Below are 17,738 nucleotides of genomic sequence, written 5' to 3' on the forward strand. Positions count from 1 at the left end.
TAACAACAACCTCAGGCATGCAACACAGATGCAGAGATCCCTTTCATCGGTAAAACGTGTTATTGTTGTCTTTTTTTGTCCTTAGAAGTTCTAATGGTAGTCGTAGTCATAGAAGTTGTAGTATTGAGAATTGTGCATTGAGCATTTTAAGTTAACATTGGAGACTCACAACTATTGAACAGTCCCAATAAGGCAAATGTGTAAATACATAAAAATGTCTTCTTATATTTAGATGTAACCTTTGACCAAATGTACTCAAAAACAATATTCCTGTATATGTTTGTACTGTCATAGATAAATAACACTTCCTGCAGCAAAGGAAACATAGGAGACAGTCTTTACTAGCCATTTGAGAGTGAAAATGTTTCATTTCCACTATGAATTTCCACTGTGACCATTGGCAGCGTTCCAGTTTTGGTCCCAGACACAATGGGAGGTGGAGCCGCAGGTCTTTGGAATGCGACCCCATGACTTCTGGCTGACCAGTCAACATTCCTATAATCCTGATCCTCTAGATATAAAAGCACCATTACTGACCTTAGAACTGTTAATTAAAAATGCAATAATAAAGGTAACCCGAGATAACCTGACGGAACCAGAGCTACCTGAACGTGGACAAAATATCTGGCACTTCATTGCAGTTCAAATTCCAGTCAAGCTAAGTCAGTGCAGTTAATTAAGGCACACCTGATGGCCGCCCCAAATGTAACGGGCATGTTCATTAAATAATTAGATGGCTAATTGGTTTAATTAGATAATGTAAGATTAGTTTTATTTTTAACTTTTCTATTATTGTTTGTTTTATTTTAAGGGTTTAGTACTGCTGTATAAGTGTGGCTAATTTACCTTTACTGTCTGGATACCATGCAGTACTATATGTGTGCAAAAAACAACAACATTACACATGTACTGTATATAAGAGCAACCATTAGGACAGCATGCGTCTGCTGTCTTTACCTTTATATCCTAAAGTGTTCTTGCTTTGTCTCTGTGCATTTCCCTCTCTGCTTAAAACTCCCCTTTAACCTGTACTACTTAAAATGACAAATAAAAAATAATATAATAACATTTATGAATATCTGAGGATCTTAGCCATTTTAGAAACCTCTTTTACGATACGATATACTTTATTGTCCCCTTAAGGAAATGTGTTCTGGACTCCGTCCTGCAGTTCCGCATACATGTACATATACAAACATAGTGGACATTAAGAGACATACACATATCATCAGTCATACACCGTTTGGACAAACACAATACACAGACGCACATACTGACAATGGCGACCTATTGCACAACCCTCATGGCCAACATTTAAAAAGTACATTTCATTACATTTGACTACTTTTCATTTCATGTGAATGTTTTCACGGTAATGTTTTAGCATTTAACTGTGACATAATTCACATCAGTATGTTAAATGTGATGCTCATTATCTCCGGTCTCTATAGGTGATGTGGTAGTTGGAGAGGCAGGAGGGTCCATAAACCTCGATGAGACCTGGCAGCGGGGTTGTAATGCCTTGGGCGTCCGCGGTCTCTTCCCCACATCATGTGTGAAGGAGCTGGCCCTCTCAGGTCGCTCCAGGCAGCTGTCTGAACGCTCCGCTCAGGCCCAGGCGTCAGAGCTCCCCCCGTACGCCCTGGGCCAGGCTCGGGCCCTCATGAGCCTCCATGCGCAGCTCAACGAGGAGCTGGACTTCCGTGAGGGCGACCTGATCATCATCACCGGCCTGCCGGAGCCGGGCTGGTACCAGGGGGAGCTGAATGGCCACAGGGGCATCTTCCCAGAGGGGTTTGTGGAGCTCCAGGGATCCATCCGATCTCCTCAGGAGCCCGAGGACTGCCAGTATTTGAACAATGATTCTGAACAATATAGCTACGAGGATCAATATGATGCAGAAGATGGGGTAGAAGTTGTAGAAGGAGAGGTGTTTATGAGAGAGGATGGGGAGCAGAAAGAGGATTTAGTAGAAGAAGAAGAAGAAGAAGAGAGGAGGAGGAGGAGGAGGAGGAGGAGGAGGAGGAGGAGGAGGAGGAGGAGGAGGAGGAGGAGGAGGAGGAGGAAGAGGGAGGTGTTTATGTTGTGGCACTGTATGACTTTCGGGCCATAGACCAAGGCGAGTTGAACTTTGATATGGGGGATCGCATACATCTTTTAGGCACTTTGGAAGACGGTTGGCTGGAGGGGGAGCTGCGAGGGCGACACGGTATTTTTCCTCATCGTTTTGTCAAAATAGAGGGCGACGGGGAGAAACCGCCAGAGGAAACAAATGTTGTTGAAGCCTCTGAGTCAGAGAATGATCCTGAATGGACGACTTATGAGGATCATACAGTGTGGGACCTGGACTACTTTGAGAGGAAGGAGGAGCAGAGGAGGCAAAATGAAAACAGGAGCACTGGGGCTCAGACAAACAACAGAGGACAGAGAGACGGGGGCAGCAGGCCTGAATCTCAGCCACGTAGACCTGTGGCCCCAGCACAGAGGGGACCCGAGAGACCCAAATCCATTCCTCCAGCAAGACCCAGACTCCCGTCTCGGCCTAGCCTGCCCGCACGTAGCCACAGACAAAGCGGTCCATCTTCTGGCCCTAATCGGTCTAGCTATCCGAACGGTAACTCTAGATCCTTACAGCCCAAACTAACACATAGCCTTACCCTCCCTAGCACTCACACTGGTTGGTCTAAAAACAACAGACACTCCCAGAGGCCACCAAAGGACGCTTCCCCCACCAGTAAGAAAAGTGGTAGCCTTGGCCAGGCCTTATTAACCCTGGCTGAGAACCACCGGCAGAAGAAGCTAACCCGCCACGCTAGCGTCACTGATGCTGATATGATGATGGGGCAGCGCAGAGGAAAGGCAACGTTCCCGGCAGCGTGGCTCCAATGGTGTCTTGCCAACGTCCTTTACTTTAGACGCCCTGGTAACCTCAGCTGGGGACCTGGAGGCTAAGCTAACCGAGCAACTCTTTGAATTTGAGAAAAGCTTGACCTACAGCGATAGTAACGTTAGCTCTAGTGCTCCTAATCACACGTCCTCTGTAGACGACCTTAGCCCGCAATCTATATCACGCCACTTCTCTATCATGGACTTCAGCGATGAGAGCGATATCATGCGAGGCACCTCACATTCGCCTGTTTCCCACCTATTGCAGTCGATCTCTGCTTCCTCCTCCCTAGAGAGACGTGGGACCCTTCGCCCCCCACCTCCTCGTCCTAAAGTCCTTCGCCCACCACCTCCACCTGGGTACAAACCAGCCCGCCCTGCTCCGCGTGCCCCTCCTCGTTTCCCGAGACAAAACACCACTCCTCCAAATATCTTCTACTCCCCTGATGAATCTGCTATGAACCTCCTGGACGAAGTCGCAGGAAGGCAGCCTGAGTTCGGTGACCTCGCAGCCGCCCAGGAAGAAGAGATCCAGTGCCAGCTGGAAGCGGAGAAGGAGCTGGAGAGAGAGATGGAGTTGGAGAGGCAGAAGGAAGAGGAGGAGAGGTACCAGCTGCTGCTCCGGCTGCAAGAGGTGGAGCACGACATGGAGGCATATGCACACACGGCAGAAGAACTCAGGACAATGCTGGAGGAGGAAGAGGAGGATGAGACGGCCCGCATGCAAGCCATGGAGAATCTGGAGTTCTGCAACTACACCCTGGAGACTCTGGCCCTGGAGCAGCAGCAGCTACAAGGTAAGACTGTTGGGCAGTGGAGGGGGGGAAGTGTGTTGGGACATCCTCAACATGGGATGGTGGTTTAATCGGTTTGGGGCTTGAACTGATTAAACGACAAGACGATGTATTTGTTTTGATCTTGTTGGCCTCATGAACACAGTTTCACAGTTCTTAAAATTCCTCAAGGATATCTGTGAATAATTGTAAGTAGATGCATCCATAGAGCAGACACAATAAACAATGTCATAACACTATATACAGGTGATCAGAAAGTCAATAAGTATATGCATTAAGCAAATTCTACTTATATGTTATAACATAGAAATTAGAATATACATATCAATACTTTTAATACAGTGTCAATGTGTTTTGCAGGGATTGGTGTCAATACAACTATATCCTTTAACTATCATTAGTGGGTTCAGCTACTGACATTGAGCAGCTGATAAATACCATCAATATAAGATGTTAAGAAGTAGATGTTTTGCTTTGTTAGTCGGTGAGCTTCTGTATGTGAAAGGGTGGAAAACTGGAAGCCAAATCAAGTAGAATTTATTTTTGCTTGATGTCATAGTTCAAGTCTGAGGCCCTTTTGCCCACAGGTTAGAAATACACAGTCACTGAGGACAACATGTAATATAGCAGGAATCTAAAAGTGAGCCATCAGTGCTTACCAGATTTCCTGTTTTACCTGGGAAAACACACACACACACACACACACACACACACACACACACACACACACACACACACACACACACACACACACACACACACACACACACACACACACACACACACACACACACACACACACTATTTAAATTCCACTGTAAACTCAAACAAGCTTACTCTCCGTAAGGACCGGCGGAAAGAGTATTGTGTATTTAAATAAAGGGTTATCATAACTGTGAGTGTGTGTGTGTGTGTGTGTGTGTGTGTGTGTGTGTGTGTGTGTGTGTGTGTGTGTGTGTGTGTGTGTGTGTGTGTGTGTGTGTGTGTGTGTGTGTGTGTGTGTGTGCAGATAAATGTGTGTGTTTGGGAACTACAATATTCATTTATAAAAGTATTGTGAATGTGGAAGAATCAGTTTGATGCTGCAAGGTTCCAGGAAATGTGTATAAATCTTAGGTTAGCTTTGTCAGTTACTGTTTGAGTTTAAATGACTTTTTAAGTATTAATAGTTAATGGCTTGAACAACAACAGTTGTCGAGCCAAAGCTAATTGGCTCGGTTTGTGTTGGCATCTCGTACTGGGTGCACAGTTCTGACTGACAATTTTCACATAGGTACGAGGTGCATTCCTGCACATAGTGAGAGGGTAGGCACTAGGCAGTGCACGTGGGCCTCTGCCTCTCTTTCTTAAAGTCCTTCTATCTCTATCCAAATGTCCCACGTCCTTCACCTTCCTCACCGTTTCCTCACGCTGCACCTTTCATCGTTTTATTCCGTCATCTGTTCTCCAATAGGAGTGAGGAGAGGGAATACATTGGGTGTTGTTTTTTGGGGATTTTTTTAAGTATTGGTGACAGACAGACAGACCATGGCCCGCTCTGGAGCGAGACCCAAGCTGTGGGTGAGGCTTGCGGTCAGGTGGCCCGTGGCACAATTCTCCACACTGTTCGGACTCGCTCGGGAGGCCAGGTCCAACAGAGTGGCAGGTAGGAGAGAACCACAGATGGTGTTTATCAGTCAGTGTGTGGACAGAACATTGCTGCTGTTTTTTAACATCACTTTTACCCATACCCACTGCTTGCTACAGCAGTAGTTCTCTACTCACTCAGGCAGTTCTTGGGGGTTTTAGAGTCTTGCTTAGGGGCAATGAGAGTAGTTGATGAGCCAGTTTTTAATTGACTCTTTACTCATGGATAACACTTCCTTTGAGGGAGTCATTCAAATGTCACCGTTTTTAGCTGGTTAGGGATATAACAAGTACATTGGTTAAAAAATAGGGACAACATGAGAAATTCCCTCAACTTGTCATGAGGATATTCACTGTTAGATGATTGCCATTCTACTTGCCATTCTACTCTTTGAACCATGGAAGCGTTCACTTTAACATAACTGAGATATTTTTGCTCTGCTCTGATTGGTCAGGCATGTGAGTTGCTTGTTTTGCTTTTGTAAAGACTGTTTCTTGTTTGACAATTTGTGTTAAATTAAAATCTAATTAATCCAGTGACATCTGCTTTTTCTTGCTAATGTGACCCACATTAGCAAGAATGGACAATGCGGGCACTGTTGCAAATGATTTAGCACTGACAATTGTTTCCGGAACTTTACTGGATTGTAACATTATTATTTTGAACTTGATTTTAAGATATTTGGTTTGCTGAATGAACCAAAGCAGGAACACTCATGATATTATCTCAACTGTCTCTTCAATTTGTATGATAACGTTGCTTTACATTGGATGAAGTGGCATTAACAGCACAGAGCTCATTATTTCTAACTGACACACACACATTCAAATGTCCTCGTTCATTTAGAAGCTTTCAGTCTAATCACTGCTAACAAGCAAGTGTCATTGTAATGGTAATGTTTCTCATTTTCAAGTGTTATCATAGTTTCAGTATTTCATTCTTATTGAATTCCTTCTAATTGAATGCCTCTCAATAATTGGCTATCAAAAACGGATTGTTAGACTCAGCTTTTGCTCACCTATTCTAAACTCATCTTGCTAATGTAATATATTTAATCCCGGATGTTACCACTCTATTCACACTTTTCCACTCATCATGTTTGTCAATATATCAAAACACTAATGATCAGTTGATCCATGGATGATCTTAACGTCTGTGAATGATAGGTATCAGCCTGCGGGCAGGAACTCATCTCCGTGGCTACAGGTGCCTCTAAAGGCCATTCGACCACTTTGTCTCACTTCACCTATCACGTTACAGGAATTCCCACACCCTACTTTCATAGTCATAAAAAACAAACTGAGATGGTGACTTGATGTGTGAGAGTTATGATACAGCACGGAAAAAACAGCCAAGCACACATATACATACATATCGACACATTACTCGGACACAAAAGCTTTTAGTTGGCTTTTTTTAATAGGATATTATGTTTCCTTTGTTTTCCCTTTTAAAGCCAACAGGAAGGTATGTACATATCAACCATAGTCTCAGGAACTTTGTTGCAAAAAAATGTGTTTGTCATCCTCCTGCTATTCATCCACACACACACACACACACACACACACACACACACACACACACACACACACACACACACACACACACACACACACACACACGCACGCATGCATGCACACACACACACACACACACACACACACACTCACCAAGGAGTGAGTGTTTTTTTCAGGGTGTGTTCCTGAGTGTGACGTTTAAAAGACAATGGCAGCTTATTGTTACAAGGCAGGGAAGAATTCTCGGCCCGCACCTAACTCTGCAGAGGCCAGTTCAAAGTCCTCATAGAATCTGAGAAAGAGTGTCATACTGCAGAAACAGAAAGTATCAACCATATGCTCACAGAGTATGATTGATAGGATTGTTCTCAATTTTACTATCTGTTGTGGACTGTTGTGATTTTGTATGTCAAAAATATGGCAGTACAATCCGTATCATGAGACAGCGGTTACATTTGAATATATAGCAATACTGTAAGGAACTATGACAATTTGTATAAATCATATATAAGGAATAGTTCCAAAATATAAAGACCACACCATATGCATAATATAAGTCAAGGAAAGTAAACTTTTATAAGATAATCAGAACAGTGGAACAAATTGTTGCATGGAAACCAGCTATTCACTATTTTTCTCACACATTAGTGCATGTTCTCTTTCTCTGCCATTTCTGCCATTTCTTTGTGTTTCCTCTTTTCTTGTTTAAGCTCTTTGACCTTGAGCCTCGCTTGATTCTTTAAACCCACTATTAGAACGCCTCCATCAGCCTCCATGACACCACAGCCGATCTATTGAACACTGTTTGAGGATCGGTTGCAGCTTCAGGTTTCCCTCAGTCAGCCACACAAACTGGGAGAGTCTGATATCTGACCGTATTCCTGGAAATGACACCACTTTTTCTAGATTTGTGAATATCGATCAATCCCCGGGCGGCTTCATTTACATACGCTTACACAGACATGGACAGGAATGTTGTATTTGACATTCCTACTGTTGACACACATACACAAACACACAGTTTCGGTCGTGTTCTGCTACTGAAAGCTGAGATGTTGAACACTGATAATTAAACAGTCTTACATAAGAACAGAACAATGTCCAAGTAGGACAGCCTTATCTTGCGAAACTGTTTATCTGAGTTGAATATTAGTTTTTCCTCATGCACAATTTTTGTTATTAACTAATTTGAATTAATCAAACACGATGACTTGCAGGTTTTTTTACTTTCCATTTGATAAACATGTACGATAAAGATCTAAGATACAATAAGAGGATATTTTTGTAGTGTATACATAGGGCTTTTGTGTCTTAATGTGAGTCCATTTTATTTTTTTAAGCTCTTCTTTTATTTTGGAATAAAATGTTGGCAAAGCATTTTTATTGCAAAGTATGTTTCTGATTTCCCTGTTGTTTTCCTTCCCTAAATATTTGATTTCCTGATTTGTGAGAACGTTTAGCTTCGCTGGGCCAAGTTTAATCCTACCAGGAATTTAGAATATAAATCCTGGGGGAATACAACTTTGGGATTTAAATAACAAATAAGCTCCAGCTACTAATACGATTTTAAATCCTTTGAATTGATGGTAAACTGACACTATCCCCCATGTGTGTCTCTGTGTGTATCACGTGCACATGAGTGTACATGCAAGCCCTTTAAACCTGTCTTTTTTTGTTCCTGCCTCTTTTTTGTTTAGAGTTAAAGAGGGGGAGGGATATATTATACTCCAGCTTTATGAATAGGCCTCAGTTTTTTCTCACACTAAAAGATTGTGTCTCTACTGAGAGTGAGGACAGTCGTCGACAATAGTTCATTGTACACACCAGCAGCAATTTCTTTCAGTAGCTGCTCTGGCCTATTAAGTCTGTGTACTCTCAACATAATAACTATACTTTATCTTTCCACTAAACTTGTTTTCAACTTCACACTTTTAATCATTACTTCAAAGGAAACTGGTTTAAACTAAATCACACGGACCTCTTCATGTGTTTGCTCCTCCTTGAAATGTAGGGCAAAGTCGAACTGACAGACTGAGGTCAGTTACCCACAAATATCACAAATTGCCTTTCAAACATTGTGAAAAGTAAGAATATATAAGTGAGAGCTGGTTGTAAACTCAAATAGGAAATATTTGCTTTTGTCAGCACAGGTTGCATTGATGTCTGGTGACAGAGGAAAAACCTGCAGGAAATGAAAAACAAAGAAAACAGGATACAAGGAAGGATGCAGGATTGTTCAGGGCAGTGAACAAAAAATAGGTTCCACAGTCAGTAGCCCCTCGAAGGCAGACTGTGAAGTTAGACTAAATCTTTCTTTTAAAGAAAGTCCACGGGCAGATTGTTTTCCTGCAAACAGAAGTACTGGCCAATTGAAACAATGGGTGGGGCTGTCGGGCTAATCCTCCACTCATGTGACTCTACTCAATCATTAACCTAAGGAGGCCCCTCCTTCAATAACCCTTTCCCCCCTCTCCTCCCACGATTTGCTGAGATAGCTGCGGGGAGGGAACTATTTGGTTTCACAGAGGGCTGGGAGGTGCTTAGACCGGGCAGTCCTGCTGAGGCATCGGAGAGGAGACAGAGAAAACAAGTGGGAGAGTAGCAGACAATATGCCTGACAGGTGGAGTACTTTGTTATGGAATGCAGGACTTTGGAAAGACGGAATAAGCCACGTTAACAGGAAACCAGGTAGGCTGATTTAAACAGCAAGAACCATGAAGAGCCCGGTGGTTTATGGCAACCAAGCCATGTTTTGTCCAGTGGATTGGAACTATGCAGCCGGTCCCCCGGTAAGGAGAGGGATGAGTGTGGAGGAGCTGGGGGATGCTGGATGGGCCAGAGAGAGGGAGAGGATAGCCCATCTGCAACATCTACAACAACTACACCAAGTGCAGATGCAGCAGCAACCGGTTGGATATCCTGCGTATGGAGTAGTTCCTCACGGACAGCCACAGGGACCAGTTATGTTACCCAGACCGGGTGACTCACTTCCAGCTCCAGGCTTCCCTATGGCAGTACATGGCGGCATGATGGTGCCTGTGGGCCCAGGGCCGCCTCCAGGGCATATGCCAGCTTCATGGCCAACACAATGGGATAACCAAGCCCAAATTAGACTGGGAAACGTCTGCCAACCCAATCAGGTGTATGATGACCGGCCACAAGCAGTTTTCCAAGAAAAGAGGCCTCAAGGCCAGGATGTTTACTACCACCCTGGGTCAGAGGATGGCCACCTCAATGTGAGGGTATCTGAAAGGAAAGGCAAACATTGTTTTTACCAGGGCCCTGAGGATTACAGCCACCAGGACTATAGCAGAGTGCCTCAAGAAAAAGACAATAATGACTTAAGAACTAAAGAAGGGTATGGTAATTTGGAAGAGGACAGAAGAAGAAGGGACGACCGGGTGAGAGAAAATGACCGTTATGAGCATAGGAATCCCAGAGACTTGGAGGAGTACGATCGCAAGGACAATTACAACCACAGGGATCATTATGACAGGAAATACAATGAGCGCTGTGACGACAGAGAGCAGCAATATCCTGACAGCAGGAAAAACAGTAAACCTGAACTCAGAGAACATGACCGTTACAACAGTGAGTATGAAGACCACTATGGCCGTAAAGACACTTGTGCTCGCAGAGACAAATACAGAGAGGTTGATCAGTACTATGACAATGATAGAGAGTATGATGACTCTAAAGAGAAGGATCGCTATAGAGATAAGGAATACTATCAGTGTAGTAACGAGGGCCGTTACTATGATGAGCGAAAAAGTAAGGACCCCTACTATGCAGATGAACGATATGACCGCAGAGAAAATATCTACAAAACCAGGGATAACTACAGCAGAAGGGGTGACGAAACCTACCCCAGTAAAGAAAGGGGTCAGTATGACTCTGAGCTGGACCAACACTGTGGTTATAAAGAGAGGGACCAATATGACAGGTACAAAGATCCAGGGGGTGACAGGAGAGATGAGCACTATGACGATAGAAGGAGAGACCACTACAAAACAAGGGACCCCTATGAGCCTAGGACTGCGGACCAGTACGATCGTGAGGATGAAGACCGTTACAAATCCAGAGATGGAGATCGTCCCCAGTCCAAGCCCAGAGACAGATTTAGGGATGTACGCTCAGTATCCGATGATTCAAAATGTGAGGAATACCCTAAAAAAGAGACCAAGACACACTGCGAGGAATGGGTGGAGCAGCAGAACAAGAAGTTGGAACTCAGGGAAATACACTCTTTTGAAGATCCTGAAATATATCGTCGCAGTGATGATCGGGAAAAAGGATACGAGTCGAGTGCTGGAAGCGTTGGTACAAAACGGGGTCGTAAGCCTGTTTATGTGGGCTCCCTTGATCGTAACAGCTTCTACAGGAAGACAGCTCCAAGCTCCCTAAGGCAGTCCCAGTTTGCCACAACCAGGAAACAAAACAAAGGTAAACACAAGGAAAATGTCAAGTGAGTGAATGTATTCAACTGGCTGTATTTGCACAGCGTGAGTTACTTATGAGGTGGTACAGTATGCTCAGCTACAACTCTACAGTGCTAACCATACCTTACAAAACAGAAAAGGGCACATGGTTTGCAAGGGATATTGTAATTTGCAACCCAAGTAGATAAAACAGGGTTGAGAGGTTGACTATCATTGGTGACCTCCAGAGGTGCTCTTCTAATCAATGCTGGGGGCTTCAAAGTGCTGACTAGCCAGACTCACTTCCTGTGTGTGTGTGTGTGTGTGTGTGTGTGTGTGTGTGTGTGTGTGTGTGTGTGTGTGTGTGTGTGTGTGTGTGTGTGTGTGTGTGTGTGTGTGTGTGTGTGTGTGTGTGTGTGTGTGTGTGTGTGTGTGTGTGTGTGTGTGTGTGTGTGTGTGTGTGTGTGTGTGTGTGTGTGTGTGTGTGTGTGTGTGTGTGTGTGTGTGTGTGTGTGTGTGTGTGTGTGTGTGTGTGTGTGTGTGTGTGTGTGTGTGTGTGTGTGTGTGTGTGTGTGTGTGTGTGTGTGTGTGTGTGTGTGTGTGTGTGTGTGTGTGTGTGTGTGTGTGTGACCGACCTATCTCACAGGAAAGTGCGCTGTCAGGTATTTGTAGATGTCTGAACCTGATGAACAGGTTTGGTGGGTTTTTGTTGTTTCACTCATTCTCCTTGCCTCTCCTGTTTGCTGCTATTCTGCCTCATTGATTCTATGTGCACCTGTAACAAGTCAGTTCAGTTCTTGCATGACTGAAAGGTCTTTCACTGACAGAAAATACCAACTAACTTTAAAAAGCAATATCATATTTTTTTTTAGGGAAATGGTTCTGGCTTTGAGATCATTTCAAGTATCTTGTCTATACAAACCATATCTTTATTTACTATACATTTCAGCCTAAATGTTAGAAGTTTCCATTAATTTGCAAAGTAAAGCAGGCCGTCCACTTAGGTTTGTTTCTTTACCCAAACTTTTAAACCAACTTTGTGAGCTGCTATGAATTGGAAATAGAGAAACCTATATAGGGCGGGATATCAAATGGAAACATTCCAAATTAGGGCTAATTGAATACCAGAGCTCAATTTCTATTAGGAACACATTTTTCAACATTTTAATACTTTAAGGGGAACTTTAGAGTATATAATAAAGTGTAAGTAAACAAGTCTTGGAATATATACTAGGCAATTAATAGCTGTCAATGTTATGTACACATTTCAGCTGGTCTGCCCTTACAGTGTTGAGGTTAAATACCTTGCCCGGGGGTAATGATGTTATCACCTGTTAACACTGAGAAAGGCTCAGGAGTGAAGATGTCTGGAAACACAAAAACAAACTGATACTACAGTTGAAAGTATGAGTGCTTGTGTGTTTGTCTTTAAGTATGTTTCATCAAGAATCGAAGAAAGAGATAGCACACTTCTGACTCGCTTATTGTCTCTAAAAGGAAGCAGGTGGCGCCCCACGACCCCTCCCCCAGTTACCTAGATACACACACACATGCACGACCCCACACACACACAGTGCACATCGCCCCCCACTACTCTTTTCGGGAGTCCGAGTATTAATCCCTAGCGTCAGCATGCTGTGTGGATGGTGGGGGTCTGTCTGGTGCCTGGCGGTGGCCGGCACTGACTTGACTCCTACACTTCAAGACCAGACAATGTGTGGATGAGCTAGTGAGACACTGGGAGGCTTATTGAGAGATGACGCCATTTTTAAAAACACACACATGCACGCCTGCTTCTTCAGTGTCTTGTCATCCCTTAATCTCGTTAAACTGTTTCAGCTCGGTCAGGGGTTTGCCCGAGTAATGGCTAAAAACATTAGGCCGTCTTGTTGCAGCGCTTATTGGACTTACGCTGTGATTCAGTTACAGTGAGACGATGGCGGAGGCTTTTAGTGATGGGCCTTAAGCTTGTTTAACGGCCTTTGTTTTGACCTCTGTGAAAAATCAATAAGGACTAGATAAGAATGACTGCTAATCAATGATACAGCTGACGTACGTTTACCTATTAGTACTTATCATTCGTGTTATGAACTTCATTTGTGGGGGGTTTGTATGCATGTGCTGCTGGTATTAGCTGGCATTCTGCAGCAACAGAGTTAGTTTTTTGCTGGAATAGATGATTTACCGTTCTTCCTATTTATCGTTTAAAATGAAACACTTTAAAATGTGTCTTTGTGGGTGCAAACTGAATGTCTGTTTATGGTTTTAATCTTAAACTTTAAAACTTGGACAGTGTTTGAGCATTTGTGTGTGAGTAATGAGTTGTCATCCGGTTATGATCTGCCAGCGTATGCTCGATAATCCTTGAGTAGCTGCTATTGCTGGGAAGTGTTACGGGTTATTGGGTGGGGGAGTTAAGAGTTAAGACAGGACCTCAAATCGTTCAACAACATTGCTCTAAAGACATCTTATCTTACAGCTGGCCAACAAAGAAGGCAGTTAGCCAAAAATAATGTAGCTAATAGTCTTAGTCTTCAGATCATTTCTGATAACTGTGCTTTTATACACTCCATACTAACTGTACAATTATAAGTTATACATACAAAGTGACTGTAGCACATCAGTGTTAAAAACTCCTCAACAGGTCATTCCTGGTTAGAGGATGCTACTGGTACCTGCATCAGTAAAAAACACTGATGTGATCTGTACTTTTTTCAGATAGAAGTGTGGGAAAAGAAAATAGATATTTGACCCTTTGGACTTTCCCATCAGGACTATTTACTCTTGATAATGCCTGAAATTGACATGGTTGTCACTCATTTCATTCGACACTCTGCACTTTTGTCAGTATGAGTCTTACAAACTTTGGTTGTTTGAATGTTAATTTGTGGTTGCATTAGTTATATCTGGTGTGTACTTACTGTCCTAGTGGTTACTGGTGTTGATCTTGGCTATTATAACATTATATTGGAGAATAATGTATTTATATGTTCATACATGCAGAGATTATTTGACTGTCCTTAGTGGTAAAGACTTATTATTGTCAGTAATAAGGGTGTCAATCCCCATTCACTGGCTCTGTGAACAGAGCCACTTGCTGTCATGTCAATGCAGTTATTCCTCTAGATTTACATTTACAGCATCAGTTTATGTGAATTATTTGAATTTTAATGGGATTTTATGAGGTCAGTTATTAGATCAAGTTTACATTTTAAGAGAAATAGCAAGCTTGATGATCAGGTGTTCATTTTAAATTTCAGATTGTTGCATATTTAAGTACTTCAGAGCAAATAAACATAATATTATAGTAATACTTTTTGCCTTTGCACTTGCTGTTTTAACAGGGTGATTATATTAGGAAGCTTACTGTCTGTCTATTGCAATAATACCTTAAATTTGGCTTGTTTTTAAGGAATATATTTAGAAATTAAGAGAGCAGTGCCCAGAACACTTCAACTGATTTTCTTGTTGACTTACGGGAAAACTCAAGAAGTTACCAAGCAGACCTTTGTTTGTACTTGTCCTACAAGTAGCAACAGATATAATACTGCAAGTTCTGTCATCAAGAGTCTCAAGGCAGTTTCTCACACTCAGGTTGTACTCAGGGAACAAACATGTTCCCACACAGGCAGTAAAGGCAATAGAGAGGCGAAGTCCCGCCCATCTACTTCCGACCCATGGGACCTTATTTCGGAAAAAGTATGTATTGAAGTCAATGGGGAGAGAAATATTATCTTTCGATCCCGTTTGAATTGTGCCACGAATTACACATATGATGTTTGTCAATATTAAAAAATAATTTCCATGTCAAAAAAGTCACAGTTTGTCGTAAAACTGTTGAAATATAAGACTATGAAAAATACGCATCTAGAAAGACTACAAATCTCAGAATCCCGGTCCCGCATGCTGGCTCTTAAGGAACCGACTAACTCCCTTTTGTGTGTGTACAGCTCTCAACATGCCCCGACTTGGAGTGATTTTCACTTCTTTTAATACTTTTCGCCTCACTCTGAAAGAAAGGAGTGAAATGTGCCAACAAGACGGCCGTCTAGGTGTGTGGTGCGAGACAGGAGATGTAGTTCATTGAGCGGTTTCACACAAAAAAGTGTTACTTCACAGTTTTACGACAAAATTATCTTTTAAATTGACAAACATCATATGTGTAATTCGTGGCACAATTCAAATGGTATCTGTAGATAATCTTTCTCTCCCCATTGACTTCAATACATACTTTTTCTGAAATAAGGTCCCATGGAGGTCCCCCGGAAAGGGAGGGACTTCACCTCTCTATACTCTCTTAGGCAATAGCCATCAGAATATGCAAAAGACCGTATAATATTGGAAGTAAGTTCAACTATGTTCGTTGTTGCACTATTGTTTTTCACCAACCACCTGTGGGACTCAATAGACACATTGTCCTCTGCTTTTCCATTAACTTGAAGACAGTTCAGCTTTTTGGTTGAATAGGTCCCTCACTTCATGGCTTTGATTCCTCTTAAATGTCCCTCGGCACATATGCAAAACTGATGGTCTCTTGAAGTGATTGGACATTATTCATCACAGAAAGGGGATGAAATGGGAAAATCTAAGCCATAGATCACAGTATTGGTCCCATTTCCCAAGCAGCAATATAAGCGCTAATATATCCATTGCGTTAATTAGACTGTAGCCACCTGGAAACAAGACGAGTTGTATCCTTTGGTGTCTGATAGTGGACACTTAACACAGGATTAAGAAAATCACAATGTGAATGCTCCATGTATCAACACACAGCCTGCTTTTATAATGGATGAATAGAGGGCTGTAATTACAAGGAATTCCCAACAATGGCACATAAAGGTTGCTGTGATATTCTGCCAGGAGCAGGAATGTGACCTTTTGACATTTGACCCTAAAAAGAGATAAAGTGGATGGTATGTCCCTGAATAAACTTACCTGGTGCAACAGCTGGTGGCACACATATGCACAAAAGGATGATAAAAGTGAGCTGGTTGTTTGTTTTTTCACTGAGATTAGATAAGTGCAGTCTGTAACACAATGTTAAAGTGTTTAGGCACTTTAACAGTTTGCTAATGTTTACTCTTCCTCTGTTGACGTGGCTTTCAGTAATCAGCGTGATGGATTTATTTAATACATCCAGTATTAATCACAAGTCGTGGCTTGCAGGTTGTCAGGTAAATACTGTTGCTGTGGCTTGGAGCTTATATGCATTTATTCACATGTCCCAACACACTCACGCAGAGTTTCCCATGCGATCATTTCAGCAAAGCCACTCCCTGCTCTCCAAAACTTGGCTTGATATGAGGAGGGCCCCCGCTATTTGTGTTGCCATGGCGACTGTTCATTCTGCTGTGCACTTTGGAGCAGTGCACACACAGCCCTGATTGTGTCTGACCTTAGAGGGCACTGCGCAGAGCCAAACTTTTTGACTTTGCACAAGTATTAGTGAAGCACGCTGCCCACAGAGCATGCATTCAGAAAGGGATTGTTAGAAAACTAGACAGTTGTGCAACTTACTTAAGTCACTTCTTTAAAATAAATAATATTCTTGAGTGTACTTTGATCATGTTGTCGACTATATTATTTAATTGTTTAAAAAATACCCTTAAGTGCAACACAACTTGGGTGGATTTAGTGGTAGATTATGTGTATGAATCTTAATTTTGATAGAATTCAGCCTGTCAGAGGAGGAGCCTGGTCAGGTTTCGGTAGACTGTGAAACATGAAACAGATTTATCACATAACTGGATTCGGACTTAACTGGACCCTTCCTTCTCAGCTTAACCCAAATAAAAATGGTACAGAAGCCAAATGAGAGTCCATGCAGTGTTAACAACTCAGAAATCATGTGTTTTATCAAAAAGCACCATTAAAAATCGAGGAAAAGTTGGCCAGATTCTCAGAATTTCAACCACCAAAAGTTCATATTTTAAATATATAGAAGTCAATGCAAGGAGAGAAATAAACAGGTACACAAATAGCTGACCACATGACAGATAAAGCAATGTCACTTTGAAAGAGGCTTAGATAATGGGCTAATGTAGCACGTGTACAGCATCTTATAAACGTATATTGTGTCATACTTAACACTACATCATGGTTTTCAGCAGAGTTTGAATATGTGGTGTGTTAATTTGGTCAAAGATAGTGATTTTTTTTACAATATTTTACCCATTATTGTAGTTGTTGCTGATGCACAGTATTCTCCTGCAATGCGTAAAAGAAAAGAAAGAGCTGCCTTGGAGGGAAATTAAGTAAATCATGTCTGATGGCAGCTCCAAAAAAAATCTTTAAACATTTTGCAACACTTGGGCATTTTATAAACAATTTCTTATCTCATTTGAAGCAACAAGCAGCGATAGTCCAGCTCCAGGTTTTATTGTCTGCCCGAGTGGTCGTCCTCCCTGTTGTCCGTGTGTCTCTGTGTGAGTGTGTGTGTGTGAGAGGCTGTGTGTGTTTAATGATGGTGGGGTCCCATACATTCTCATGGTAATT

The 17,738-nt window shown here is 42.5% G+C and overlaps 1 protein-coding gene across 1 annotated transcript in view; it reads left to right on the top strand.

Moving 5' to 3' along the window:
* dnmbp (dynamin binding protein) overlaps positions 1 to 17,738 on the top strand; it is a 51,968-nt gene that overhangs the window by 20,308 nt on the left and 13,922 nt on the right. Inside the window, 3 exon segments of the mRNA XM_034107198.2 lie at positions 1,452 to 1,969; positions 2,047 to 2,841; positions 2,843 to 3,683. Of these exon segments, the coding sequence (XP_033963089.1) occupies positions 1,452 to 1,969; positions 2,047 to 2,841; positions 2,843 to 3,683 (2,154 nt within the window).

The sequence above is a fragment of the Pseudochaenichthys georgianus genome, chromosome 19 (assembly GCF_902827115.2).
Source record: "Pseudochaenichthys georgianus chromosome 19, fPseGeo1.2, whole genome shotgun sequence".
Classification (NCBI taxonomy): domain Eukaryota; kingdom Metazoa; phylum Chordata; class Actinopteri; order Perciformes; family Channichthyidae; genus Pseudochaenichthys; species Pseudochaenichthys georgianus.